Consider the following 17274-nt stretch of genomic DNA (forward strand, 5'->3'; position numbering starts at 1 on the left):
TAATAGGCCAGGAAAGTTTATGTGTAGGAAAGGACACACCCTGCACACAAAGCTGTTAAGTGTAAGGGCAGCGATGCTACAGCGACAGATCAGTGAGACTGATAATCGCCGCACAAATAATCACAGAAAATAGTTATCACCATGTCTCAAACATTTTATGTGGAAATGATTACAGTCTACTTGTTGATCCATACACAATGTGAAAAGACCTCTCGTAAATTACAGGGGTGTGACAATATCAGCAATCAAAGATTTATTTCAGTTTGTTCATTGTGTGTATACAGATGTTGAAGAAAGTTTCATACATCATTGTATGTATTAATCAGTGTTTCTAACAAAGAGCAACTGTCTTAAATGAAAAATAAACAACTCATGAAATCACCATTTATACAGTCACATTATGCATACAGACATATAATTTCTATACTATGTAGCCCTAAAGAAGTACTCTTGTATGTATGACCAAACCACACTATTCACTTTTATAATGTTGGTATCTATATTTATTCCATTTCTATTATGGGGGGGGGGGGGGGAGGAGTTAGCAACATTTGTTTCATATGTTGACATATTCTTGGTATCGGATATTTCTATTCTTCATATGGTTGTAGAACTAGTACTTCAGCTGTTTCATGATGTACATTATTGTAACATAGTAAATAACCCAACAAAGTGGATGATTCAAAGACGTACCTGTTTTGCCGACATACTTTGTTCATTGCATACTTAATGTACACGAGCAAGGAATTCATTTAGTGCAAGGTGCATTCTCTAGAATTTTTCAAGTCATACAAATTTCATAAGTCTGTTGAAGTTATACCACAAGCTTCCAAATTGCCTCTTTTTTTTTGGGGGGGGGGGGATGGTGGTTTAGGAATTAAAAGACTGTTGTCATGGTGTCAAATAATACCCATTCATTTGACCACTTCTTGTCATTGAGTAGCAGTTACTTAGTCTGACTGAAAGAAAATTAGACATGTATATAATTTAGTGTTCTCTATGCCTTCCAACACAACCCAAATTAATTATGTCTATCCATTTAAGTCAATCTGTCCAAGCTCTTTCTTTCTCTCGTAATGTTAATTAGAACTGTACGTCTCACCATATTTATTCATTTACTCCAAGGGACAAGTTTGTTGTCACATCTCTGTAAGCAATGTAAAGTTTCTTCTGATGTACTGTACATATCAAATTTATACAACAGTATGTAAATAAAATAGATTTCATATGAAAACAGTAAAAACACTATGTAAATTATATTTGTCTCCAGCAGTTGCATTGCTTTCTTTTCAAACTGTATGTGTGTTGATGAAGTGAAGAGGAAACTTAGTGTGATCAGTTATTGTATATTTGTTTCCTTCAATGCATTGCAGTTATCAATTTCTTTTCAGAAATAGCATTTCTCCTCTCCAATTGTTCTTTGAAAGACCATTCAGCCACTAAAACATTCTTTTCCAAAAACACTCCCAATTCGTCAATTGAATTACTGGAGACACTGTATACCTACTGCCTACTTGGGCATACATGTATATCAAATTGCTTCACTGTACATTCAACCCGTCAAATTCCAATAGCTTTTACACACATATCAGACTATGAATTATTTTGATCAACCAATGTAAACATGTTATGATAGTTATCAGCAAAGGTTCTGTTACTGGTCAATTGAGGTACATGTAATGGCAATTCCTGAATACATCATTGGGAAAAACGAATGGACTCTTTCTTTTGGAGAAGGGGAAAAACCCTCCACAAAATTAGCCATGGAAAACTGACTGGTTGTGGACTTTCTGAAATACTTACATGTACTTGTACTGGCTATATACACTTGGGATTTAAAACAGACAGAATGTGTGATTGATCTGAAATGAATTTAATGGAATTTCCATCTGTGCGATTATCAGTGTTAATTTCCAAGGCCCATCTGATTTCTACACATGCAGCTAATTGCAATCTTTAGGTTTTGTTCTTGTTTTGTTTTGTTTCTTTGACATGATCCTACAGCAAAAAAAAAAAAAAAATGAAGTTCTCTTACTACAAGACACATACAGTGAAGTACATCAAGTTTGATGGGCATGTGATGACACTTTACACATGTTCATAAACAAGGGGAAAGTACACTTATCAAGAAGAAAAGAGGTCCACATTTGCTATCACTCGGGAAGACATTATACATGTACATGTACATGAATTACACCTGAGTACATGTATTGGTAAAATTCTTCAATGTACCAGCTCTTCTCTGTAAATAATGATAATGATCAGCTGTTTGGGATATCTGAACATTAAAAGTTTCTATGTGCCACATAAAGACATTCTTAAGTAATAGATTAAAAAGAATACATTGCATTGTGTGACCACATAAGAGGTTTTACATATGAAATATTTACATCAAACTATTGTTCTTGAATGAATGAATATCACAGTGACTGATAGAACATCTATTGCACTATTAGAAGTTGGCTAGTTTGCATATACACACAGACACAGATAAGCACACTGTCAGCACTAAAAAGTTAACATGCAGAAAGATCATTTCATATACAACTAGAGAAGCACTCTAAGAGCGCAGACCTCCGCCAAGTGTGCAGCTCATTTCCACCACTGATCTTGTTCTTCCATAGAGATATCAGTGATTTCCACCCATACTTACAGCATTGTGTGCTGAAAGTCGCCCGATTTCCCAATATAGAAGCCTTTGTTACATCATAAACCCTCAGCTGCACGGCGCGCCTCGCCCTAGCAGAAACTAGAGCACGCACTTTAGTGTGCGCATGCAAACCTCAAATACGCGCAGCCTGAACTCCCAAGTTCATTGACCCTACCTGCCAAAAAATAAAAAATCCTTCATAAATTCCCCCAAAATTCTCGGCTCACTACCAAAATTTAATCATCTGTTACTTGTATCATTCTGAACCTTTCCTGCAAGTTTCATCCAAAGCCACTGACTACTTTTTGAATTATTTTGCACACGGACAAACTAACAAACAAACAAACCAACGGTAACAAAAACATAACCTCCTCCCTTGGCGGAGGTAATTACACAAGAATACCCTGAATTTGCTTAAAGGAACAGTTTACAATGTATCTTTAATGCCATCATGGGATATAGAAGTCTACACAGGAAATCGAGTAGGTGAAATTGGAGATGAAGACTTTAGTCTTCTAATAACCAGCATGGCATATCGTCCTCTAGGCTGGTAAGTATCATATAGTATTTCCTTTTCTTGTCTTTTTTTCATTTCTCACACAAAACAAAGACTTACGGACAGAATTTCCCATATTTGCATTTCAACTCTACCGTAACAGGATGCTTTCATTGAAATGAAGCTGCTGCATTGTAGATTTAATTAGGACAGTCCATCTCTTTTCAAAAATCAAAGTTCTTAACTAAAGTGAGAGCTCTGATTCACTGTCCATCACCTACCAGCTGGTATGGTTCTACCACAAGGCTTGAAGGGCGTGGTCGAGATGGGCTGGGAGTTCCTCATCCTCCTCTTCTCCCTCTCTCTCCTCCTCTGCAGGTTTTCCTCCCAATTGTCGTACGCCGTCAGACTCTCCCGCTCCTTTTCTCTCTTCTCCCTCTGCTCGATCTCCTTCTGGAGTTTCTCATCTCTCCTCTTCCTTCTCACCTCGTCTTTCAACTTGTCATCTTTGACAGATTTCCTGTGATAGGAATAATCAGAATGCATCAAACTAGAGGTAAAACTATCCACTCCTCAGAGTGCTATATGATATGAGATAATGACCCTATGATTTGAGCAGAACAATCAACATCATACAAGTCAGAATGCACAAAGAAATCGATGAAAATGCAGCGACACCCATTTTTTCCTACAGACAGAATGATTATGCTTGCCAAGAAACTAGTTTCATATATAACACGAATCAGACAGATTTATGGTTGGGATGTATAAACATCGACAATGGTGACACACAAATTATCTATTGAACTAAGCAGACCAGATATTAATTCAGGCTTTCAAGTGGGATGATGTAAAAAAGTAGGAACTAGAAAAGCACTCTGAGAGCGCAGACCTCTGCCAGGCAGCTACTTCCACCGATGATCTTGCTCTTCCCAAAGAGATTTTTCTCCTTTCCACAACTGGAGAAACGTTCTTTGGGCTCTTCCATAGAGATCAGTGATTTCCACCCATAGGTATACATGCTGAAAAATCGCCCGATTTCCCAATATAGAAGCCTTTGTTACGTCATAAGCCCTCAGCTGCGCGACGCGCCTCGCCCTAGCAGAAAGTGGAGCATGTACTTTAGTGCGCGCATGCAAACCTCAAATACGCGCAGCCTGAACTCCTAAGTTCATTAACCCTGCCTGCCAAATATCAAAAATCCTTCATAAATTCCCCAAAAATTCTCGGATCACTACCAAAATTCAATCATCTGTTACTTGTATCATTCTAAACCTTTCCTGCAAGTTTCATCCAAATCCATTCACTACTTTTTGAGTTATTTTGCACACGGACAAACTAACTAGCGAACAAACCAACGGTAACAAAAACATAACCTCCTCCCTTGGCGGAGGTAAATAAAGTAGGAACAGAATCTCTAAAAGTAGGACATGAGAGGGAAAAAATATGACATGAGAGAAAAAAAGTAGGAATGAATTAGGATATGCCTCCTAATACGGAAAATGCAGAAAATCAAAGTTGGGCAAGTGTTTAGGAATAATGGGAAAAAGACGACTCTCTTTTTGGGCAAGTAAAATTCATATTCCACCAAGTGTTCTGGAACAATTTGAAAATCTGCTTGCCCGACCGGGCAAGTGGTGAAAAAAAAAAAGAAGTTATGTAGCACACTACAGTGACACAGAAGTCAAGAAAAACAGTGAATGAACGACAGAGCATTACATTGTACTTTGGCACTAACATACAGTGTAAGCCCCATATCATCATAGTACAAGTATCTCAGACCACTAGCAAATTAATCTCTTAGGTTTCCTGTAATTATAACTCTGCCCAGATATAAGCATGACAAGAGTGAGGAGAACAGAATAAGGATATTATTGACTTGTCACTTGTCTCTGTTCCAGTTTCAATACTGTTTAACACTGCATGTGTTTGTGAGGATATGTATGATAATATTCATGTCTGTATTTGTGTTTGAGTATCTATCAGTATGTGGGTGTGTGTGCGTTCATGTGTGTGCTTGTGTATGTCTGAGTTTTGATGTCTATACGTGTCTTTCTGTCCCATGTCTGTTTGTGTATGTCTTACCATTTCTTGTATGCACTGCTGGCTTCGTCCTGTTGCTGCTCCTTCTCGTAAACTGAGGTCTCCTCAAGTTTCTTCTTCTCCTTCCTCTCCTTTCGATATTTCTCCACCAGTTTCTCATCCTTATCAGCCTTCCATAACTCGAATGCCTGAGAGAAACCCCAACAAAAATTCAGAGGTAAAATCTGTCAAATGTGTTGAATGGTTTTAAGACAAATCTTGCTCAGTGTGCTAAAACAATGTTGAATATTAATCTTTATAGTTCAGTAAGTGATTTGAAATACACTTACATATGGCATTTGAATGAAATTTGTCAAGAAAGGCAAGAGCCCTCATAGACACACAAGAAATCAAATGGTTACTGCCCTTGACCCTATAAAAGGCGAAATATTGAGGGCAGCGTCACCGAAAGTTATAAAGGTTCAGATTTGTCTGTGATAAACTTCTGTACAAAAATGTTGCGAGAGCCAAGATGTGTGAAATTAAAATGCATGCAAAAGTTCTTGTCCATACTACATGCATTGAATGCCAGTGGCTTTTCATGAAAATTTCACATCGGGAAAGAGGCCACTGGTTGCTATAATGCAAAAATGTCAATTCTCGGTACATACAATGTAGGTGCCGTGGCAACAGCAGCGTTTTAGATGCATTATGGGATATCTCGGGACAAACGTGCCACGGTTTTGGCTGCATATGCACTCGGGTCATATTCCGCTTTTATTGAGGGGTATTTTTTGTTAAAGATTTCTTTGCTTTCCATCATGTGACCAGCACACTGAAGCCTACCAGTACTGAATCATGATTCTCGTGACCAAAAAATCAATAAAATTTTAAAACTATAAATTCTAAGCAAAGAAAATAGCAGCCATGAAAGAAAATGAGATGAAAATCGCATTGAATCGCAAGGGAACTAAGACATGCACAAGACAACCGGGAGCAACAGTAGCACCTAGGAATCCCACAGTGTATCAGTGACTGGGCTTTTTAGTGTGCGCAGAAGTTTTCTGCGCATTGGCGAAACCGAGAATTATTTTACAGTACACGATGACAGAGGTCCCTTTGTTGTAGTTTTGAGTTTGTGTTATTAAGTCTTCTGATCATACATGATCTCTCGTCCTGGAATGGGTATGTTGCTGGAAGAAATCTGGGATATGCAAATCGTCTAGACCATAAATGATCTTGAATCTAGTATCAACTATATTGAAAGTATTTGATCATGGACTCACACTAAAGGCTTGAAAATCTATAAAATGAGAGAAAGTTTTCACATTAATTTGTACAGGCAAGGCAACACATAATTGGAATATATACAACTTGCAGATATGAACAATTTGCTTTGAGATTCTTGAAAATGCACTCAGCATCCTGGTTTGAATTCTTCCATCAATTTGAACTCACCTTCTTGGCATCGTACTTCTTGGACTCCTCTTCCTCCTTCTTCTCTCGCTCCTTCTGCTGCTTCTGGAGTGCTTCCTTCCTCTGCTTTGTGAGATGTGGTTTCTTGGACTCCTCCCATGCCTTGAATGAAGCCATGTTATCCAGCTTCTTTTCCTCTAGCTCCTGGATAAGTGAAAAGAAAAGGGGGAAAAAAAACCACAACATCATTAAACACATACAAGTACTACTGCTTCACTAGGAGCAGGTTATACAGATTCAATGACTGAACTACACAATCTTTTATAGTCATTATACCATTTAGGTACCCCATGCAGCATTACTTAACAACAACAAAAAGACAATGTTATTTGTCAGCAATTTTGATGGTTGACAAATTTCCTGATTTCCATCAATACCCTAACTGCAAGATCACCCACACACCCAAATGCAGAGATATCTGAATGAATTTTGGCCAAAGAGTATTTTGTAGTTAGACAATTGCTGTTGGGAATTGAAAGAATACATGTCACTGAGCCTGTAAATGCTTCCCACGCTGTTTACCATGCATAACAAATTCATAACTTGATTAAGTATTGATGTAAAAAAGCTATCATACAAGGAACTGCTCTGAGAGCAAAATGGTGACACACATGTAAGGATGTACTGTATACTCCAGAATCTGGCACATGAAGAATGCCCTTGTGGTTTGCTTCATTTCTAAGATGGATAAGTCTAAAACTAATTTACTTGAAGACTGCATCCATATTTCAAAATCTGAATGACATAATGTCTACCTATCTGATGTACACTGGTAATCTATTTGATCTCAGCTGATGGTATCCTACCTTCGCCTTCTTTTCCTCCTCTTCCTTCTCCTTTCTCTTGGCCTCTCGCTTTTGTTTCTTCAGTCTCTCTGTTTTCTCCGCCCTCCACTGGGCATAGATTGCCTCCCGCATCGTGGAGGAGTCTTGCAGACCTCCAGGGGACTTGAGCGACGCCATCAGGTCTGCCGTGGAGCTCAGGCTTGAGTTGAGGGAGCCTGGTGTGGAAGACTTGGGTCTCGTTGGAGTTGGCTTGATGACATTTGACCTGAATGAATTAGAACACAGCAAAGGAGATTAACGGACATACCATAACGAGTGCTGATGGGTAAATTTACGGGAAATTGGATGAAAAGAAATTACAGTCATCGAAAGGAAATGAGCTCAATGTATCAGTAAAACCAAGCATAGAGTTGAACAGTTTGATGGCTGGAGAGTTACTGAAGCAAATATATCTAAGACAACAGTGACATACTTTTGAGAACTGCAAAAACTGGTCCTGGACATATCATGTAGTAACATTAGGTCTTAATACTGTATAGAATTTGAACATGCCTCACATACGTACAACCATAAATATTGCTAAAACCTGGAGTAAGAAAACTTCTAATTGTAAAGGATGTTAAAAATAACAAGAAACTATTGTTGCTTAGGCTGTTGGGTATAAACTCAAAGCATGTGACAATTAGACCCTCTTGAAAATTTCTTAAACAAAGATCTTGAATCAACCCTTCTTCAAACCTTAACAAGTGCTTTGATTTTTACATCAAGGCTCTGTGGGTGAAGCATTTCACTTAACGCCTCAATGAGATGGTATGTATTTGCTGCTAAAAAAGGGCATTATTTATGGGCTGGAAAATCAAAAATGTGTATTCTAAATCTCCAAATTAATGTAAGAATATGGCATTGCTGGCTGAAAAAAAAAAGTGACTTGACAAAAAAAAATTGTTGCCAAAAACTATTGACTAACTCAGAATACATTTAATAGGTTTGACTTCATACGCATGATTAATAGCGCAAATGATCATGATTTACTTTCTCTTCTTCTCTTCCTCATCTGATCCTTCACTATGGTAGCCCTCCTGAAATAAAGAGTGAGACAAATAAAAACAACCTAAAATAACAAACCACACACAGATCTTGGCAGAGATTCATCTGATTAGTAAATCTCTATTGGAATCGAATTTTCTTAGTTCACAATCAGAGTTTGATTTCATCTTCTCGACTTCTTAAGATCGGCATCAACTTACTGTTGATGGGGTGTTGGCAGTCTTGCAGTCCGATTGGGAAGTAAGATCTTGTCCGAAGACAGCAACAGATTTACAAGATAGATCAGGGACTCAGGGAGGCCATTCACAACCAGCTAGGGAGAGAGCGCTACATGAATCACTACATGGGGCAATACAAATGATCTCCCACATACATTCCCATTCTCTCGGAATGCAAGACTGCCAAAACCCCATCTATGATGAGTCAACGCTCCTGCTATACAATCATCTTTTTCTGCAAATAATACAATGTCCCATACAAACAAAGGCAAACATGCAAATTCTAAGTAAAATACCCAAGCATCCACTGCCTACGAGGTATTTCATTAAAATGTGTGCAATATTTGCAATGATGACCTCAACAACTCAAATGATCAAAGTTTATCAATTCTTGCAACTTGCAATAATTGAGTACCTTTTAAAAAAAACTAGATATATCGCTACGGCGACTGATATGCCTCTGCCATAATGCATGGTTCTCCTAATAGGTCTATAGTACAATGTCTTGACAATGTGTGATGACAGTTTCACACAATTGGCAAAATATTAAAATGACAGGTTTGCCACAAATGTGCTGAATGTTCACTTTCCTAGAACTAGGTTCAATTGGATGAATTATTCAAATGTCAGAGTGCAGGTATTTGGGGAACTGATGATTTTTACTTGACTTTTGACCCTTTTATAAGTTTATGCATTGAGTAATTTTCAAGGTACTGAGAAAAAGTATAATTTCAGTATCAAATGGGAAAATAGCATTATCTAAACCTGGTCTTTGAACTTTGACCTCACAGTTCCACAGAGAATCACTGTTAGGGAAAGTAGTGATATTTTGAGGAGTTGACCTTGACCTTTGACCCTCCTGACCTTTGACCCATGACCCCCAACTTCCCTAGATAATCACTGCCCATCGGTACAAGCATATATACTAAGTTCCATGAAGATACCTTGAACCATTTGCGAGACATGGAGAAAAACATGAAATTTCATTTTTTTTTTCACAAAATAACCTGTGACCTTTGACCTTTGACCCTGTGACCCTAAAATCCACACAAAGTATTATCCCCCAAGGATATACCCGCATACCAAGTTTGATGTAAAACCACCACATGGTTCTTGAGATATCGACAAAAACAAAACAAGACGGACGGACGGACGGACGGACGGACGACCCAAAAACATAATGCCTCCGACCACTTCGTTGCGGAGGCATAAAAATGCTAGTTCCAGCTTTCATCCACACCACACACTACAAATGAACTTAGCCCTTACCTTTGGTCTCCTGTTGGTAAGTTTTGGAGGCTTACTGACTTCATCACTGTCATCATCATCACTATCTCCCAGGAGTGTCCTGGACTTTTTCTTGTCTTTCTTCTTCTTCTGTGAGTCTGCTGGTTTGTCGTCCATGATATCGAGAAGTGACTGCTTTTGCTTGCCTTTGCTCTTGGCACCGGACCCAAGTAAGCCAACGACCCCATCATCGTCTGACTCGTCATCAGAGTCTGAATTGAGACCTGGCACCAAGTTTTTCCTCGACTTGGTCTTCTTCTCCTCTGTGCTCTGAGGAGCTGCCTTGCTGGCATCCTTGTCCTTAGATGTCTGTGGTGCCCTTGGTTTGGGCTTTGGCGGAAGTCCACTAGGTGAGGGAGACCTTCTTCTACTCTCGGCAGTTTCTTTCTTTACCTTACTTGTATTTTCTACATCATCATCAGGATCTGCCAAGGCATCAAGTAGACCTCTGGGCTTTGGAGACGGAGATTTCTGCTTACGTCCAACAGGACTCGCACTGTCTTTTTTATTCTGACTGAGCTTCATGGCACCAAGTCTCCTGTTGACCTTGGCTACTTCCTCGTCTTCGTCGTCAGATGAGGAAGAATCCAGCAAGCCTTTTTTCTTTTTTGACTTTGCCACGTCTTTCCCACCTTTCCCTTCAAGGAGGTCATCGAGTTCAGACCGACGCCCCCTCCCATTCCCTCTCTCTGGTGAAGGGCTGTGGTCCTTCCTGCTCTTGATTCCCAACAGGTCATCCACATCTGGTGACTTTCCTCGCTTCCCCTGTCCTTCCTGGGATCGACTGGCCTTCCTCTCTGGAGACGGGTTCCTACTGTTTGGCTTTGTTCTTGGCTGTGGTGCCTCTCTGACAGGCTTCTTCTTGGTGAGGCCCAACAAATCATCAAGGTCGGGAGACTTTCTCTCCGGTAAGTTGCTCCTAGGTTTCGGCTTCTTACCAGGCCCAGACAAGTCCATGAGTGGAGATTTGGATCTCTGCTTGGGCTCAGGTGATCTCTTGCCACCCTGTTTTTTCTCCTTTTCTGCATAATCATCTAAGAGTGATGACTTCTTTCTCCTCTCTGGCTCTGGTGATGAGGCAATCCCGAGGAGCTTGTCAATGTCTGACTGGCCACCTTTGTTCCGCGGCCTTGGCTGAGGCCTCGGCGAGTCGTCCTCAGATCTTGGAGACGAGTCGAGTGTTCCTGACCTTAGCCTTGGACTGGGCTTTGGTGGGGATTTCCCCTTGTCACTTTTCTGGTCATCACCACCCTTCAAGAGGGCCATGATAGGGTCTGGTGAACCCATAGATGTCCTTGATTTGGGGCTCTCTCTGCCAACTTGGGATCTTCCTCTAGGTGCTGGATTTGGAAAGCCGCCGCTGGTCTGGGACAAGGATTCTGGAGATGGAGAGGGTGATGATCTTGGCTTAGCAGAGGGTGGCTCCCATTGTTTAGATGAAGAAGGTTGACTCTTCTTATTCGATGAAAACTGTGCCAGGAAGTCTGTAAGATCACAAGATTAATGGATATAATGTCAAAACTTTTGTGCAGGAGCAAATAACGTATTATACCTTTACCAGTATACTGGTTTTATTGACAGTGCAATTTCTTCCCCAGGCAGGTAGTAACTATGTTACATTGATGGGGTGTTAAATATTCTGTCTGCAACTTAATAAACAACCAGTTTTAACTTGATTCCAAAACTGCCAGGTCCTGTTAACAAACTATAGGACTAAACTCAAAATTCTGACATTAAATATGAATCAAAATGGATGAATGGTTTTACATTAAACCGAGTGGTGTGAAGTACTGACAACTCTACAGATTTCCTATTTTACACACTACCAGCAGGGAATAATTTTCCTGGTATTGCATTGCAATTTGCTATGCATTTTTACACTGCTGCTACACAAACTAACCTTTGTGTAGCAGTTTTCTTCCATAGAAGTGTACAGGATACCATTTGAAATATTGTTCATCAGCCAAAACTGCTCATCAAATTTGAGTTGGAAAATTATTCCCTGACCAGTAATATCGTGCTTATAGCATCTTTGATGCAGTGTAAAATTTTCGTAGTTACCTCACCAAAGGGGCAGACTCTAATTGAGTGGAGGTGTCGTGGCCGAGTGGATAAAAGCACTCGTCTGTGAACGACATGAGCGTGGTATGGTTCATGGGTTCGAGCCCATGCCAAGCCCGACACGTTTGCCCTTCAGCAAGGCACTTTGTCCACATTGCTGCTCTCCACCCAGGAGTATAAATGGGTACCCGGTAGGATGAGAAAGCTTATGTTGGTTGATCAGCATGTGCGCGCCTGTAAAATGGCTGCGACTGGCTGGAATGCTCCTCAGGGAGTGGAGAGTGAGCACTGTTAGTGCTGGTTGGAAATAATGTATCCAGTGACCGGGGTAATAATAGTCTGTAAAGCGCATTGAGATATACTCAATAAGTATGAAATGCGCTATATAAAAACCAGCTATTATTATTATTATTATTATTAATCACTGCACTGTTTGACAATGTTTGACACCTGGGGCAAAATTGTACATTTCACATAAACTACTCTGGGTGTCTCATCAGCTTGCATGTGTAGGCTATCAGATATGAACATGCACCAGTCATTTTGTATAATCATTGCACAGAATCCATCTGACAACATATCCTAGTTCTGTTGCTCATGTCTTATTCTTTTCAAAAGAAGCAGAGAACATCTTTTCATCTAATTTCTTTCTCTAGAGGATTGTGGAAAGTTCTTTCTTCGTCTGATATGAAACTTGATCAAAATAAAAGCAAAGATATGACTTTGATAATACCATCATGCCCTAATCCTTCAAGATCATCATCAACTTTTACAATTTATACTTTTTGGAGTTTTTCATATTTGTTTTGTTTTGTTTTGTTTGTTTGTTGTTGTTGTTGTTGTTTTTTTTTTTTTTTTAGGAGAGACTACTTCTTCCAATCCCTTTTGTGGCAGCTGTCTTTTCTATCTAACTGTATCATTCTTGGATAATCACACAAATGTGAATTTGATATCGATTACCATCATCCCCCAGTCCTCCTAGATCATCATCATCGCTGTCTTCAGATGATGATGTGAATCCTGTACTCAGGCCACGCCTCTTCCTGTCCTTCAGTTTGGAGGTCAGCTCCTCTTGGAAGGATGGGTTGCGCTTCAGTGCCATTCTAGAGTGTCGTCAATCTGTCAAACAGAAAACTGTCAGTTTTTATAGGGTGATTGCTCATGGTCCGAGTATTGCAATGAATGTGGTATGCAAGGCAAAAGATAGACAAAACTGTCTGCCCAGAGGACTTTTTTTTATCATCTTTTAACTTTTACAGCTCTCCTCCATAAAGGGGATTCCGTGAAGCCAGACGCAGTTTCTGTGGAACATATCCCCGACAAGATTCCATCGATCTTTCGGTCAACAAGCAAGGCAGATGCATAATAAAATTCAAATTTTGTGTCTCATTATTTGCCATTGGTCCTACCTTCAGGTAAACTAATGAATGTACCCATACCGTACTGACAATGAAACAATACTTGGGCTGCAGAGCCAGGGTCAGAGGGGAAGGTAACTATACACAGCCCAGTCGCTGTATAAATAGTGACAGGGCTGTGCCGGAATGGCCCACAACACAAAGAGAACTCAGCGATCGCTTTACGATCACAAGTTTGAGTTTTGATACTTGACATCATTTTTTGTCACCTCAAACTCATTAAATGTAGTCTTCATTAATGACGCTATATAGCTATGTTATCGATATTGACACACACATTTCACAACTTACCGAAAATGAAGATTATATGCAGCATGTGCGAACGGTACATCTGATAATCGGGAGTTCACGCGATCGGACCGTGCATGCGTGCTGCAACCAAAGAGCACGCAGGCAGTAGATCGCTGCACTTCCAGCCACACACGCGCACGCATAATATGCATTTGCTGAGTGCATCGAGTGCTAGTGGTCTACGCGCCATTTTGAATTCTGCAATGATGAACCCTGACGGTCGGGGTTGCACTAAAAAGTGCCATTTTTTTGTTCAATGGGGGGGAAATTACAGTTTACCGGTTTTACGTCATATAAATTAGCATATTGGTGCGTACAAGAGCTGCCTCTGGCGGCTCTTCCTTAATGAAAATTTCAGCCCAAAGGGCTGAAATTCATCTTTCCCGTCATCTGGGGCCCCCAAAAAGACCAGAAACGGAACGGCTGTCAAAAAGTAGGTTGACCACACAATTTTTAGGAAAATTGAGTGGTTTCAGCGGAAAACTGCTCTAAATCAAGATAACTCGCGTAAATCGACGATAAAGAAAATCGAGCCAATTTTGACGGAACTATTTCAATCGTGATGACGTCATCACAGCCGACATCCTTCTTGCTTCATCTCTTTTCGACACAAGTCATTCACAAGCCATACCAGTCACACTAGCTTGGCAAGGCAGCGCGTATACGCGTATTGCCAAGCCACATTGCGCGCACATCTACTATGTACATATGTACTGTAACACTGTATACTAGTAAACATGCGCGCGTTCTGCAGACTCAATACGCACTACCATTGCCATATGTACACATTTATAAGCTGTTACGTTATGTGTGTGTGGGTTGACTAGACTGCATAGAGTCAACATGGTGGGCTGTCAAGCGCACCAACACAGTGCGTAAGCTAGCAGTAGCACCAGCAATTAGATAAGTGATCGTTTTCTGGTCTCACCTAAATTTCTTTTTTTTTTTTTTTCTAGTTGTCTACACGGATACGGACTATCCTCAACCCCTAAAAATGTGAGTATACGTCGTAAATTTGGGTAAATGTTAACGGCTAGTCTAGACTAGCATCGTCAGGATCTAGAACTACATTATTATCGCTACCGGGGGACACCCCCGAAACCCCCGAAAACCACGTATGAATAACCACACTCACCGCACAGACCAAAGAAAACACACGTAAACAAATGCAATCGTCGACAGCCGAATCAAGGACCGTATCGCAAACCGGATTAACATTTTTGATGGTTGCTATCGGCAAGGGTAATTACGCTCTTTTCAGAGCGATTTGCGCTCTCCGTGATTGGCTACCGGTAAACTGTAATTTACCCTTCAATGGACTTATCGTGAGGGCTCTCTATGGACTTATGACGATATGTACCTTCTGTAATATAAGCATGCACTTTAAGCGAGTAACATACAAATGTCTATAAGTAATGTATAAATTGTTATACATTTTGTAGTTGTGTTAACTTGTGGTTCCCCACCAAATGGATGGTGAGGCCCCGTCTGTCTGACACTGTGCACTGGTCGGGCTAAGGTAAGGGGAAGGGGATGGGGGGGGGGGACACCCTTTTGAATTTTGGCTCAAAACAAAGCAAACAATCAAAATAGTAAATACTAAATATCTATTGCCGAAAAAAAAAATGCATTCTGGTCACTACATAGAAAATCAATTCAGGGAGAGAATAAACCATGGGCATGGTGTTATGACTTTTTAACACCCTTTTGAATTTTGGCTCAAAACAAAGCAAACAATCAAAATAGTAAATACTAAATATCTATTGCCGAAAAAAAAAAATGCATTCTGGTCACTACATAGAAAATCAATTCAGGGAGAGAATAAACCATGGGCCTTAGTGTTATGACTTTTTAACTGTGGGGGTAAGGGAGCGCCCCGGGGTTACTGGCCACCTGACCGGACTGGGCCTCGGACGGACGGGGCCTCGCCATCCATTTAGTGGGGAACCACAAGTTAAAGGGACTGTACAGTACTTGTTGAGGTGGCGATTCATGTTTTGAACATTCCTAAGTGAGATAATGAAAAGCCTCTTATGAAATATGAAAGAGCATGTAATTTTAAGAAGGATTCAACGTTTATTTGATGAAAATTGGTTTTCAAATGGCTGAGATATCCCAAAAAGTGCTAATAATAAAAGGCGACATGCCACCACTTTGTTAGTATCTCTTTGTTTCACCTTGTTTTTGGATATCTCAGCCATTTCAGAACCGATTTTCATCGAATAAACTTTTGATACCCCTTAGAACGGCATGCTCATTGACATCTCATAGAGGGGTTTCTGAATATCTCGCAAAACGTTAAAAGCTAAATCCTCACCTCGACCAGAACTGTACACACCCTTTAACACAACTACACCATGCTCTAGAGAAGTTAAGTGCTGTAGAAAGGGACCAATATTTTTACTTGCACTGACACTCTCGCTTTTATTGTACATAATAAGAGAGACATGCACAATTCACAACCTTGTCACTTTGGCACCTCCATTGGCACACGACACGATTTGCATCCCGGTATAGCTTCCTTGGAGCTGCGAATGGGATTACTGCAACAAGTAAACAAGTAACAAGTAACTACATACCGCGCCGTTACCGTTCGGCGTTTGCATGCATTCGGACGTATTAAAACGTTAAGACTGAAGAGAGTTATTGCACACGTAGGCCTACAGTATTAATTGCTTTTTACGTGTGTAAACTGTATGCTTCCCTACGCTACGTACCACCCTCACCGCGGACGATTTATGACGAAAGTCTGGTAGGTATGGCTGATATTTTCCCGTCCGCACCTATTCCACCTCTAGCTGGGAGAAGCTGTTTTGACGAAAGTGTTCTCCGTTTCCAAATAAACGGGTAGATTATGCAAAAAGCACAGGCAGGAAAGGAATTTTCACCGTCGTCGTGGAACTCACCGTGCCGTGGTTTTCAAGTTGTATACACTGGCAACGCTCAATGAACCGACGTAGCGAGCTACGCGTTGTGCTATTGGTCCACTGCCTGTTGGTAGTCATCTATTTGTAAGATAATTGTCACCAATCATATTCCATGTCTTAAGCAGTAATTGTGGAAAGCTCACACGCTTGCTTGAGTCAACTGGCCGTTCCATTTAGTATATAAATTGAAAAATAACAGGGGTTGACTCATCCATTTATTCATTCATTCATTGAACCATATGTGCAGCGTTTATTGTTGTTTATTCATTCATATCAGCATCGGCTTCAAAAACAGATTACTAGTACAAGTTTGTGTAAATTGCAAGTCCTATGAAGAAGATCGTATCAGCCAAGGATTTACAGTCGTGTACTTAGAATGGCAAGTCCAAAGATATTGAAAAGATCGTCCTATCATATACACTGTAATATAACAGCCAAGGATAAAGGCAATTTTGCTACAAAATCTGGAGGGTGGTATAGGGGGCTAACATTCAACCTTCTTATTCTAATGTCGCTAAAAAGACGTGAAAAGGGGAAGAAAATTAACATAATTGAAGCTTGAATATGCGTACCGCCTTGGTTAGGTACACTACCTG

The 17274-nt window shown here is 40.3% G+C and overlaps 1 protein-coding gene across 1 annotated transcript; it reads right to left on the reverse strand.

Moving 5' to 3' along the window:
* Positions 1–231: 231 nt before the first annotated feature.
* On the reverse strand, positions 232–16638 carry LOC140241879 (uncharacterized). The gene is made up of 8 exons (XM_072321633.1): positions 16478–16638; positions 13003–13161; positions 9964–11465; positions 8462–8508; positions 7451–7694; positions 6627–6788; positions 5232–5377; positions 232–3666 (listed from the first exon to the last, which is right to left on the reverse strand). Exons 2-8 carry the CDS (start codon positions 13142–13144, stop codon positions 3420–3422), a joined length of 2490 nt encoding a protein of 829 aa, XP_072177734.1. The 5' UTR covers positions 13145–13161; positions 16478–16638; the 3' UTR covers positions 232–3419.
* Between the last annotated feature and the right edge of the window lie 636 nt (positions 16639–17274).

This window comes from Diadema setosum, chromosome 18 (genome assembly GCF_964275005.1).
Source record: "Diadema setosum chromosome 18, eeDiaSeto1, whole genome shotgun sequence".
Taxonomy (NCBI): Eukaryota; Metazoa; Echinodermata; class Echinoidea; order Diadematoida; family Diadematidae; genus Diadema; species Diadema setosum.

What these genes read in the sequence shown, in the direction of transcription:
- LOC140241879 (XM_072321633.1), bottom strand. Translation starts at nt 13,144, where the DNA reads ATGGCACTGAAGCGCAACCCATCCTTCCAAGAGGAGCTGACCTCCAAA. An exon ending in TTACCAACAGGAGACCAAAG is followed by an intron (nt 8,509 to 9,963) that starts GTAAGGGCTAAG and finishes TCTTTATTTCAG; the next exon opens with GAGGGCTACCATAGTGAAGG. An exon ending in AGAAGTACGATGCCAAGAAG is followed by an intron (nt 5,378 to 6,626) that starts GTGAGTTCAAAT and finishes GGTTTCTCTCAG; the next exon opens with GCATTCGAGTTATGGAAGGC.